This window comes from Malurus melanocephalus, unplaced genomic scaffold, assembly GCF_030028575.1.
Source record: "Malurus melanocephalus ecotype Western Australia unplaced genomic scaffold, MMel_1.1 scaffold_240, whole genome shotgun sequence".
NCBI lineage: Eukaryota > Metazoa > Chordata > Aves > Passeriformes > Maluridae > Malurus > Malurus melanocephalus.
Genome location: NW_026623472.1, coordinates 1,058,707 through 1,070,960, shown reverse-complemented (window position 1 = coordinate 1,070,960; position 12,254 = coordinate 1,058,707). Strand labels below are relative to the sequence as shown.

The following is a 12,254-nucleotide window of genomic DNA, read 5'->3' as shown; positions in this document are numbered from 1 at the left end:
ATTCGGTAAGTTTTTCTGTTATCATTTTTCTTTATGATATGCACTGTTTTTAGAGCATAGACTATCAGCAAGTTACCTTTTCATGAACTTTTTTGTGATGATGATAAGCAACTTTCTAAAGTTGCAGGATGCCTCTGATTAAAGCCAATTTGAGCAGGTCTGTGTTCAGGTCTAGTTTGCCATGTGGATTCCCTGCTCAGCCTTTGGAAAGGCACGGTGGGCGCTCTGCCCCGTGATGATGGTGCTGCAGCTGGGACAGCTGATAATATTGCCCCTTTGCTTCTTTATCTCCCAGAGCTTTTGGATGACTTGCAGTACAGCACAGTGGTCCTTTAGCTGGTCAGGAGGAGCTCCACTGCCCGTGCAGGCAGCTGAGAGCAGCAATCTCAGGAGCTCTGCTAACTCAGGCACCCTCTTTGAAACTGGCAGCMTTCACTTCTGTGCCTCTTTTAACCACGTATAGCACCTGACTGACTTTTCCCATTTCCTGACTCTTTTGCCTGGCTTGGGGATGTGCCTGATCTTTCTTGATGCTGCACACAGTCTAGAACTAAACACCTGTACTGAGAGATGATGGGGAAGAGCAGCACCACGGTGATTTACTGTTGGTGGAGTTGCAGTGCAGGTCAAGGGAAGGCYGTTATCAGCTTCATTTCTTTGCCCTTCTGATTACTAAAAAGCAGGATATTTGCCATGTATTGCAAATGATTGATGAACTACATTGACCTAATCCTTTTCCAGCTCAGTTATGTTTTGGGTCTAGTGAGTTCATGCATRAATATTTAACCAAGTTTTTTTATCTAGCTGGTCAAATGTAATTTCTGTGATCTTAAAACTAGTGATKTGGTTTGTATCTTATCTCTAGTACAACGTGTAGCATTTTACAAATATGGGTGTAATACAAATGGTTGAATACTGAAGGTATCACTGAACTTTAATACTTGCTGACCATGGCAGAYCCTTTGTCAAATTGCTGCCAGAAATAAGGCAGAAGTTGATACTSTTATTTTCTACATGTCACTAAGGAAAGTCCTGTCTGAAAGTAGTAAAAGTTCAGTAGCTGAAGTGTTGCTATTCATAGCAGAACAGGCAAGATGATTTCCACAGGCTACTCTGCCAACTTGCTGCCCTGGTTTTGGATGGGTAGAGCTAATTTTCTTCATAGTAGCTGGTATGGGGCCATGTTTTGGRTTTGTGCTGGAAACACTGTTGATAATTCAGGCGTGTTTTAGTGATTGTTGAGCAGCGCTTGCACAGCCTCAAGGTCTTGTCGGATTCTCTTACCACTCTGCTGGCAAATATGTTGGGATAGCACAAGGATTTGTGAGGAGACACAGCTGGGAGAGCTGATCCCAACTGCTAAAAGGGATATTTCATACCATATGGCAACATGCTCAGAACATAAACTAGAGAGAAATAGGCTGGAGGCTACTGCTCAGCAGTGGCTGGGTATCAACTGGCTGGTAGTGAGCAGTTGTTTTAAATTTCCATCACTTGCCTTTCTTGAGCTTTATTTTTAAAATTTTATTTTCTTCTTCATCATCATCATCATCATCATTGACATCATCACTATTTATTTCATTTATTAAAATGTTCTTATGTCAACCTGTGAGTTTTCTGCCTTGTACTGCTCCAGTTCTCTTCCCCTCCATCCTGCTGCAGAGGGAGAGTGCTCAGTTGTCAGCTGGGGTTAAACCATCTCAATGAAAATGTTTAGTGAAATGTCACGTTATAATGTAAGTGCATGGGAACCCAAAAATGGATGTGCTGGATCATGACCACAGTCAAGGCAGCCCAGAATTCTGTCCAACTCCAACAGCAGCTTAAAAATTAGTTTCCAAGAAACAGAACAAAACCATGGTTACCACAGAGGAAGATTCTTTAAGACTGCTTCAGTCTCCAGTGATTCCCAGGCTTTCTGTGGTATCTTTGTATTTGGGTACCCTCAATGGCTTTTACTCCAATGAATTTGCCTGGTTAATTTTTGGACACGTACATCTCAAAAAATGGTGCTCCACAGCCCAAGGGTATGGTGTGTGAAAAGCCACCTCCTTCTGTGTATTTAAAAATATGGAAAGGACCAGCTACCAAAAATTGTTACCTTTATTTGTTTCTGTGTGCCAAGGAATAGACACTGGTTAATAGTCTGTACCCAGCTTTCCACTGTGCAAACTCTAGAGCTCTCTGTAACAGGATGAGGGAGMGACTTGGAAGAGCAAAAATGATAAAATTTCCTGCTTAAGATAAAGACCATTAAACAAAGAGAAGGAAAAAAATGRACAAGTGATGCAAAGACTCCCCACCTCCCTCCAGAAGACCCATGATCAGACAGTGTCTGAACAATGACTGCATTGGAGAGACAATTCCCTGGTTTTCATTGCCAAGCATGATGTCAGATGATGTGGATTGTCACTTTGGCCAGTTTGTGTTGGTTGTCCCAGCTGTGTTCACTCCCAATCCCTGGCTAACCCCCAGCCTGCTCCTTGTGCTGGGGACAGAGGGAGGAAGCCTGAGGGCTATGCAAGCACAGCTCAGCAGTGGCTGAGACATTGGTGTGTCCTCAACGCTGTCACAAATCCAAACCACAGCACCACTCCGGCTGCTGCGAGGGAGCCAGACCCAGTAAGTCTCTGCAGGCTGGGAATACACCTGAAGGGGCTCATCTGGGGACAAGAAGGTGTCAGCTTTCTCACAGACCTAACCTGGAGGACAATAGAAGCCAGTGAATTAAGTGCAGGCCCCAGATTGAAGGCTACGTATGTATAAACACAGGATGGAATCCTGGGAGCTGGCCCATTGTGCYACCAGGCAGCCAGGCAAAGCAACAGCCTCCAGAAGGCATTCAAAGGAAGGTCTGAATTTGGAAGACTGGTTCATACTGCAGCATCCCATCCTCTCAATCTGAGATTAAATTCACAGGTGGAGCCAGAGAATGGTGCCAATTTGTACCAAGACAGAGGCCCCAGCATCTGCTTTCCTACCACCCTGGGAAGACAGCTGGGAAGAAATCAGAGTCTTTTAGGKACTTCTTATAAATGTGAACTGGATCAGGACGGGTCTTTCATACCCAGATAAGTCTTTCATACTCAAATAGCCTTTCACACTCAAATAATCCCTGTCTTTGTGTCATCAGAGGTGATCCAAGACCTTTGGCAGTTAAATCTCTTCTCAGTTAAACTCAGGGATCCTTCTAAGCAGCCCTGGCTTTACTCCCAGCACCATTTTGAAACCCTCCAGGGATTAAGTAAGTAATTAGATAAATAACAAAAAAGCCATGTCCGGATGTGGGATGATGCTCCAAGCAAAGCCCTGCTTTTCCAGTGCATTAGGCTTCACAGCAGTTGTTCATCCCTCAGGGCTGCCAATAGAGGAATTCAAGGCACTTTATCTACAAAAGTAAAGGAAAAGAAAATGCAAACAACTAGAACTTTTCTTTGGTGACAATAAAACTGACTGTTCTCAGCAATATATAATCATCCCTCCARAGTCTAGAAGGCTCCTTTCAATTTCACTCATCTGCACACTTCTAGTTTTAAATACCCTGGTATGCCGTATTCAGAGCAGTGCCCATTATACTAGAATTGGCAGAATTTGTTGCTGATAAAAAAAACTCATTAGGACCAGGACAGATGAGCAGGGAATTAGTCATTTGCCTCAAAAGAGATCCTTAGCAGTCAGACATGTAAATCTGTACATGTCTCCAGGGCCTTCCTTTGCAGTCAGGGGAAACTGGAAGAAGTCAGGGGAAAAGGAAGCTGTTACAAACAGAACTGTCCAGAGAGATTTTGCTACAGAGAGCTCTGATTAGCTTAGTTGATTAGAGCACGATGCTAATAATGCCAAGGTTGTGGATTTAATCCCTGTAGGGGCTATTCATTTATGAGTTGGACTAGATGATCCTTGTGGATCCCTTCCAAATCAGAATAATCTGTAACAGTTTGACACACTTCACTTTTCTTGCCAACATTATCCACTGCATTGTCTTTGAGCACCAGTTTAATAGATCAGAGATAAACAGAGATAACCAATTTTCTTTTGCAGATTCTCATTCAGGATTACTCTAAGAGTAATGTCATATCTCTTTCTTATTACACAGAGACTCCCTAAGGTAATGAAAACAATTTTTTTTCCTAATTCCATTAATACTTCCATTCACCTTTTTAAGCTGCAACAATTACCATCTTCTTCTCTGTACACGTCCTCATCCCTTGTTTATTTGTTTCCCTACTGTAGCYTCACTGGGTCTGAATTACCATTGCTTTAGGACTATTACATCACTCACAAAGTCAACTTTAATAACATTCATTCTTATCATGAGCAGATTAATAAGTAAACTCATATCTCAGCAGGAATAGGAAGGCACTATTGGCTAATTTCAACCATGTCCTTTGGTACCAYAGCATATAAATAAGCGTGGATTAACAGGTCCAACATTAGGCTTTTCTGACGCTTGGCTTCTTTTCCTCAGCCCACCATGGAGCCCCTGGGAATGACCGGTATTCTCTTGCTGATCTGCATCTCATGCCTTCTCTTTGCCACATGGAGAAGCAGATCTCAAAAAGGGAAGGAGCCTCCTGGTCCCATGGCACTCCCCCTTATTGGAAACCTGCTCCAGCTGAACCCTCGGGATTTGCCTGAAAGCTTGAAGCAGGTAAGGGAACGCCTCCTTCTTTGCTATGTTGTCCTCATTGCATATAAATTCAAGTCCAATCCTGCTGGTCTCAGCTTAATTCACAAGCTTAATTTGCATTGACCAAATGTTAGAYTCAAGCAGAAACAAAAGGTTTTCCAGGCATACATCCTTCAGAAGTCTATATATTGCAATAATTTATGTCTCTAAGTCTATRTATTACAAGTCTACATATATATATCTAAGTTTATATATTGCAAGTCAATCTATATATTTGCAATGATTATACTAACAATGAGTCCTGTGCTGGCCTCACAGTCTGTGCAACAATCTACAATTTGCAGTGGATTTGCAATCAAGGCACTGATATCATTGCAATATAATCCTCCTGTGCCCAACACTTCACCGTGTTGGCAACACAGCTTGGCCCTTGCTGGGGCAGAACCCTGCTCCATCTCGCTGCCACTGCTCSCTRGCATGTRTGTAGGATCTCCAGGGAGTGCAAAYAGCAARCAMAGGAATTGAAGAAAAAAAAGTTTGATGATGAATTGTGCTATCCMTTCCCTTCCCTGACTGTTGCCATTTTTGATGGCAAAAATACCCATTTAAAGGACAGCTTTGCTGTTTGTGCTCAAAAACCCTTTGGGCATTTTCTTCTGTATGTGTATATAATGGTTTTTGAGCTCATGTAAACTGYTATCCCCTATGCCCTGCAGAAAGGCATTCCTGAATGTTTTCTAGCCCCATGAAGGGCTAATCTCTTTTCTCAGATTCAAACTGGGTACTCTCCACTTATGTTCACATTCCCTATTTCTTGTAAATTCCCTCTTCCCTTGTGTGTAACGCATAGTTGAAAGATCTCTGCGCAGTTGTTAATCAATGTCATGTCTCAGCAGCTCTGGGGCAATGGCACATCACCTCTCAGACCTCTTTGCTACAGACTTCCCATGATTATCATTCAGTCATGTTGCTCTTTGTGCTCTTCTTTCCTACAGCTCAGTGAGAAGTATGGTCCTGTCTTCACAGTACGTTTAGGCCCGAAAAAGGCTGTGGTGCTSTATGGCTATGATGCTGTAAAAGAAGCTCTGGTTGACCAAGGAGATGACTTCAGTGGAAGAGACATTCTACCACTGTTTGAGAAACTCTTCAAAGGCACAGGTATGTCCTTGGTAATGCCAGCAAACAAAACAGATGTTTTCAGTGCTTCAAGAACACAGCTGAGAGAGCACTGGAGGAGGGAATGGTAGATTTAATTTACTACTTTTATGCAGACAAATTAACAATTAAGGACCAAAAGCCCAACTCATTACTTGGATCCTTGAATAAACTGGTCCCCTGGAGAGCTGTTCAAGGTCCCAAGATGGCTTCACTGTGTGCCTCTTTATTTTCAGCATGCTTCAAGATCTGGCTAAAATTTTGTAYGTTCAATGTGCCTCTAAGGTCATATGCTAATTCTCCCATTTCTGAAAATAAATATACACACAACTAAGGAACTAGCAAAAGTAAAGTCCACAGCACAACAAAGATATAATATAGGCTGACTCAGTAAGGGCCGTACTCCAGATTAGGTCATGAGATTATTCGCCAGTTCAGCCCCTGGTATGGCATTTATAGTGCATATTCCATGGTATTAYATATATAGAGCTGTACCAATGGTATTGTCAATGATGATATGCTCTGTAAAGGTGCATGGAAGAATATTTGATTAGTTTGTTAAAAAACCAAAAAACAGTATAAAAGCCTTGTGGCTGTGCCCAAGATCAACTCAGTACCAGCGTCACCTTCTCACTTACTTCCTAACATAGTTTTTCTTATTTTGGGGATCAAGTCACTTTGAAGAAAAGTGCTGCGACAGGTGGGTCAAATTTGTCACCTTCAGAACTGCAGAGAAGTTACATTTTTGTGCACATAACAATTGCAGTGGACTCCACAGAGAGGTGTTTTTGCATGCTGAGTACTTAACTGTGTAGTTCCCACTGAGGGAAAAAAAATCAGTTTCATCATGAAGATCTATTTTTCCTCCCTGTGCCAGGTATCGTGACCAGCAATGGGGAGACCTGGAAGCAGCTGCGACGATTTGCAATCACCACCCTGCGGGATTTCGGGATGGGGAAAAAGGGCATTGAGGAGCGAATCCAGGAGGAAGCTCATTTTCTGGTGGAGAGRATCAAGAATACACATGGTAGGATAAAGACTTTGTGCTTGCTGAGACAGTTTGCATATCTGCAATGAGACAATGAGGGGTATAGGGCTGCTTCACAAAATCAATGTCCCAAGGATGGGCATTTGGCTGCGGTTTCTGCCCTCTGCTTCTGCAGACAAAGTTATCAGGCCTGACAGTGGGTCAGTCAAAGGCACTATGAGAGTATGGAGGACAAAGGAGAGAGGCTTGGAAAGTGACCTTTAACAATTCTGCTTGAAGAACAAGACAGGGCGTGGCAAAAGGAATAGCTTTGTCACTGAGCCAAGGGTTTGATGGAATTCAGCCATGGAGACAGTGTTGGACACTGTCGGGTAACCGAGTAGGCTCTTCGTCACCTTGTCTCCTGCAGCTCTGTGTGAACAGATCCYGAAGAATTGGGTGACCAGAGAATGCATCTGCAGATATTTGGGGTTGGATCCAGTCCATCTGAACACTAGACAATGGTGGGGCTGTCCAATGGGAAAAGGGATATAAGCTGCTCCTGAGGGGAGGGTGTAAGGTTAGCCCTTTGGTTTTAACCTGTAAACATATTTTCTGGTAGTATATAAGTCAARGTTACTTCTAAGTATTTCCCCTAACAGTGGCGCAGTACCAGCCTGGACCCCAGGCTTCCTTGCCAGCCCTCAATGCATGCCTGTTCTGCAAGAGGAAAAGCAGATGGATCTAAAAGGATGATAAGAATCACTGTTTTTCRTGAACTACTAGAAAATTCAATCTGGCTTCTCAGATAAACATTCCTTTTACTAATCAGAGAAAACACTCTCACYTGCATTGCTTTTGACTAGCACATTAATACTGTATTTCTTATGCCCTTATGCAAGCCTGTAACTCTGGCTCACCTTGCTACAGCATCTTTTACTCTGTACTGAAAGGTTTTGCAAGCAAGAAACATACAACTGAAAAGTATAAATCCATTATTTACCCTTATTCAATTAGTAAATRGATACGACTAGTGTCTTCTACATTCAGTATTAATATACTCACCACCTCTGAGACATYTGCTGAATCTTTAATGGCCACAGAGTCACCAGTCAGGCAGAGAAGAATCGGTGCCATTGCTCCTTGGAATAGGCTGCTGCCAAGTTGACATTTTCTCTCTGTGGTTTGCTCTCAGGATTCTATACCTTTTCTTCATGTTATTGTTTCTCCCCTTGAAACGTTGAGATGCACTYTATCACTGTCTATAATTATAGCTTTCCTTTCTTTCTTGGGTCTAATCTTGCTTTTTGCTTAGACTATAATTCTCTTCATAGAAGCTAATGCAGCTGTGCTATCAAAAYTAGACTTTGATCACAAGCATTTAAACCCTAGAGAGAGGGTTATACAACTGAGGTTATGCTAATAAAGTTAATAAGGAAAGTGCAATAACCTAAACACACGGTTCAGGCAAAGTTCTCCTGGTTTCATGGGACTCTCTGGGCTATTTCTAATAAACAGTCTATAAGGCAGATAGGCATGTACCAGCTGAAGAGGAACTAAGGCACTCAGACCAGTGTTCTGCTGACAACAGGAGAAGAGATATTTAACCCATTCTAAGAGTGAAAATAGTTCATTTCAAGTARAGAAATGTAAATTGGATAAGCCTTTCGCCACCCTTTCAAAGAACTGCAAAACTCTGGATCTCCAGTGGATGGAAAACTACTSTATAGTGTCAAAGGAGGGGATGATCCATGAAATACTGAAAGCAAGATACCCATTTTTATGGTGGTTGTTGCAGAGCGACCCTTCAACCCTGGAAATTTCTTAATCCATGCTGTTTCCAACATCATCTGCTCCATCGTCTTTGGGGATCGCTTTGACTATGAGGACAAGAAATTTCTAGATTTAATTGATTGGATAGAGGAAAACAACAGGCTCCAGACCAATRTACAAGTCCAGGTGTGTGGTTTTATTTAATACATTTGTTAGCTATTATTTATCAATGGATATTTATTTGTGTTATTAGTTTTTAATTGCAGTGGATTTTCCTAAATTTGAAAAAAAACCCAGTTAAATAACAAATCCCTGCTAGTTTTTTTTCTTACTTTATGGAATTCCCATTRTTTGTCCAAAGGCTTTCACTGTAAAAGTTGCTCAGGTGCTGTCGATCCTTGAATGTAGTGAAAGCATAAAGTAAATGGCAATAAAATCCTGTGTAATAAACATCTACTGTTCCATCCAAAACAGTTTCATTGCCCCATGTATTATTGTATTGTATCCACTTTAATCAGAAGGCACTTTTTCATAATTTTATTTTTACAGTTATATAATTTCTTCCCAACTGTCATGGATTATCTACCTGGACCTCATAAACAAGTGATGGAAAATTTTGAAAGAGTTGATAAATTCACAACAGATATCATAAAGGAACACCAGAAAACCCTGGATCCCACTTGTCCTCGAGATTTTATTGATGCTTTTCTTAACAAAATGGAACAGGTACTATAAGAGCTCATATTATTTGATTATAAGGAAATCACTGCTTCAATCATGTATTTTCATTTTACTTGAGACGAGGCATTGGGCTTTTGCAAATACGAAGGGGAACTTGCTCTTCTTGACACATTGACTTAATTTTATCCTCTCAATTTTCTTATCAAGGATTTTTAAACACAGAATTAACAGCACAAGCCAAAGTGAGGAGCACTGAAGACCATGTGGTTAATGTAATTCAATGCTCCTTCCATATTAAAAAATGCTCATAATATTATTCAGTAAATGCCCCATAAATGCTGGTGTTCTGGAGAGTGAGTGTTGCATTTTTGAAAGGACATTAGATATGTTTATAAACCTACACTATGCATACAGGACTTCCCTCTTTAAACAAGCTTCTTAGCTTTGTCATTCAAAACCTTCTGCCTAATCTTCCTGCAGGAGAAAGGGAATGATGACACAAAATTCACGGTTGAGACCTTGAGCAGAACCACACTCGACTTGTTCATTGCAGGAACAGGGACCACAAGCMTCACACTGAGATTTGCAATGCTGATTCTCCATAAATACCCAGAGATAACAGGTAATGGAAATAGTTTAAAACTTTTCAATAGGTTGTGGGATCAGTTTGGGCAATTCCTGTCACTACCACTTGTGGCAAAAGTCCCCTGACTAAGGAAATCAGTCTTTGCAGTGTGGAAATGTGTACTAGTCTTAGTTTTATTCATGGGAAGGAGATGTTAGCACTAACTATATTCATATATTCCTGGTGTGCTAAAAGTAAATTTTGTTGCAAATATGGGGAAAGGTTTAGGCAAAAAAAAATGGGGGACTTGTTAATTTAAAACTTACTTATTTCCTAACAGAGAAAATGCAGAAGGAGATTGATACCGTGATTGGCCGGGACCGAAGCCCCTGCATGTCAGATCGGAGCCAGATGCCCTATACAGATGCTGTGATCCATGAAATCCAGAGATACATTGATTTCCTTCCTCTTGATGTCCCACATGCTGTGATCAGAGACACCAAGTTCAGAGACTATTTTATCCCCAAGGTCTGTCCCAGAGAAAGGTCATCAGTCTCTTGAAAACAATGATGTGTTCTGTTCTTTGTATTTCATTTAATTTTCAAAAGCACTGAAACGTGATCTTGAATTGAAATAATTTTGTTTTTTGGAAGGGGATTTTGGAAGTTATTGAGTCCAACCCCTTGTATTAGGAAAAAAATACTTTTTAATACTCTGTGTGAAGAGGAAGTTCAAGCTTTTTATTTTTTTTCTTCACATAAATGCAAGTTATAATTTATTTGGAAGCAATATTAAATGCTCTAAACAGACTCACCATTAGAATTAATTTTAGAAAATCTTTGCCATACAAATGTCATATATTTTTATGCATTAAATGTTCATTAAAACTTGTTAAACTCTGACTACCTTTCTATTTAACTCTGGGAACTTCTTAGTGCCTCTTTGCTTTAACATATCTCCATTGTACCTTTMTTTTTTTGTTAATTCAGGGCACTATGATAATCCCTATGCTGAGTTCCGTCCTATATGACAGCAAGGAGTTTACAAATCCAGAAAAATTTGACCCAGGACATTTCTTGAATGYAAATGGTACCTTTAAAAAGAGTGACCACTTCATGCCATTTTCTACAGGTAAGAGCTCTTGCTATTTCAGATCCTAGACTATCCTCTCCTGGAATCTCTCTGAAGGCTTCATGGCTCTGTTGCCATGGTCTGCACAGTGATGTCAGGTGACATCTGCTGGAGTCACTTCTGGGCAGCTCTAACTTGCGCACTAGTTTCAGTTGACTTCCTTTTTTAGCAAAACCAAAAGCTCCTCCAATGCCTTCTACAAGATGTATATGAATGGGACTCAACCATGCAACTTCTGCCTCTCAAACTTAACATTAAACAGCAGCAGAACAAGAGCAACCAGACTGTCACCTCAATTTAATTTTTTTTTTTTTTTTTGCTTGTAGGAAAACGCATCTGTGCAGGAGAAGGTCTGGCCCGGATGGAGATATTCATATTTTTAACATCCATCCTGCAGAACTTTACTTTGAAGCCTGTTATAGATCGCAAGGACATTAACATTATTCCAGTAACCACCAGTGTGGCAAGAATGCCCGCAGACTATGAGATCTCTTTTGTTCCACGTTAACCAAGTGAAGACAGCTGCCAGCTCCCAAACCCATGACTGTCATTCCCCAGCCCGTTGAGACTGAAATACTCAGATCATTTGGTAGCTGCTTCATGGAGAGAGGAGTGCTTAGAAAAGAAAATTGTATGGTGCTTTTATAATCAACACAGCCAGCTCTTAACTGAGCAGACAATCACATAGGGAAGGACACAGCTGCCTGTGCAAAACCATACAGGTTCTCCTCTGCATTTACCTCGCCCAGCTCTGGTTCCTGTCTGGCTCCTAACATGCCAGGCTGTCTGAACTAGTTCTCTGAGAGCCCTGCTGCTGCTGTCCCTATCACCTGATTCTCTCAGCACAGCAAGAACACACTCTCCTACTCCAGGGTTTTTACACTATGTTTGAAGTCCTCTCCCCTCTGTACTTTTGGTTTGTTTGTGATCTATTTGTAAAGGCAAGCATAAATGCAGAGTATTTTTGCATTTGACGATGGGTCACCTTGTGTGTGATTATAATGAATGTTTGTGRAATTACAATTTATAATGCAAAATAAAGTAATATGCTGAATTGTTTTTTAGAGATCCCAGAACATATTTTATTGAAAAACCTGTATTCACAAAGCTTATACTCCAAAATGTCTTTCAAGTCTTGCACACACCTGACTGTTTCATTYCACTCAGTCATATGGCTTGAAGAATGAGCTAATGACCTATAAACTTCCATTCTYAAAGTGGGATAAAGCTGCACTGCCCCTATGGGACCTGTAAGAACCCCAGCTGAGGTTACACAGCTCTTCATTGTGAAAAAAAGGACAAATTAAATAATACCAGAATCCAACCAGTGCCATTTCCTAGATGAATGTCAA

At 41.1% G+C, this 12,254-nt stretch overlaps 1 protein-coding gene across 1 annotated transcript; it reads left to right on the top strand.

The window, feature by feature from the left end:
- Positions 1-4,417: 4,417 nt before the first annotated feature.
- On the top strand, positions 4,418-11,970 carry LOC130578800 (cytochrome P450 2H1-like). The gene is made up of 9 exons (XM_057375158.1): positions 4,418-4,651; positions 5,626-5,788; positions 6,663-6,812; positions 8,551-8,711; positions 9,075-9,251; positions 9,687-9,828; positions 10,112-10,299; positions 10,761-10,902; positions 11,229-11,970. The coding sequence occupies exons 1-9, from the start codon at positions 4,475-4,477 to the stop codon at positions 11,408-11,410; spliced, it is 1,482 nt and encodes a 493-aa protein (XP_057231141.1). The 5' UTR covers positions 4,418-4,474; the 3' UTR covers positions 11,411-11,970.
- The last annotated feature ends 284 nt before the right edge of the window (positions 11,971-12,254 follow it).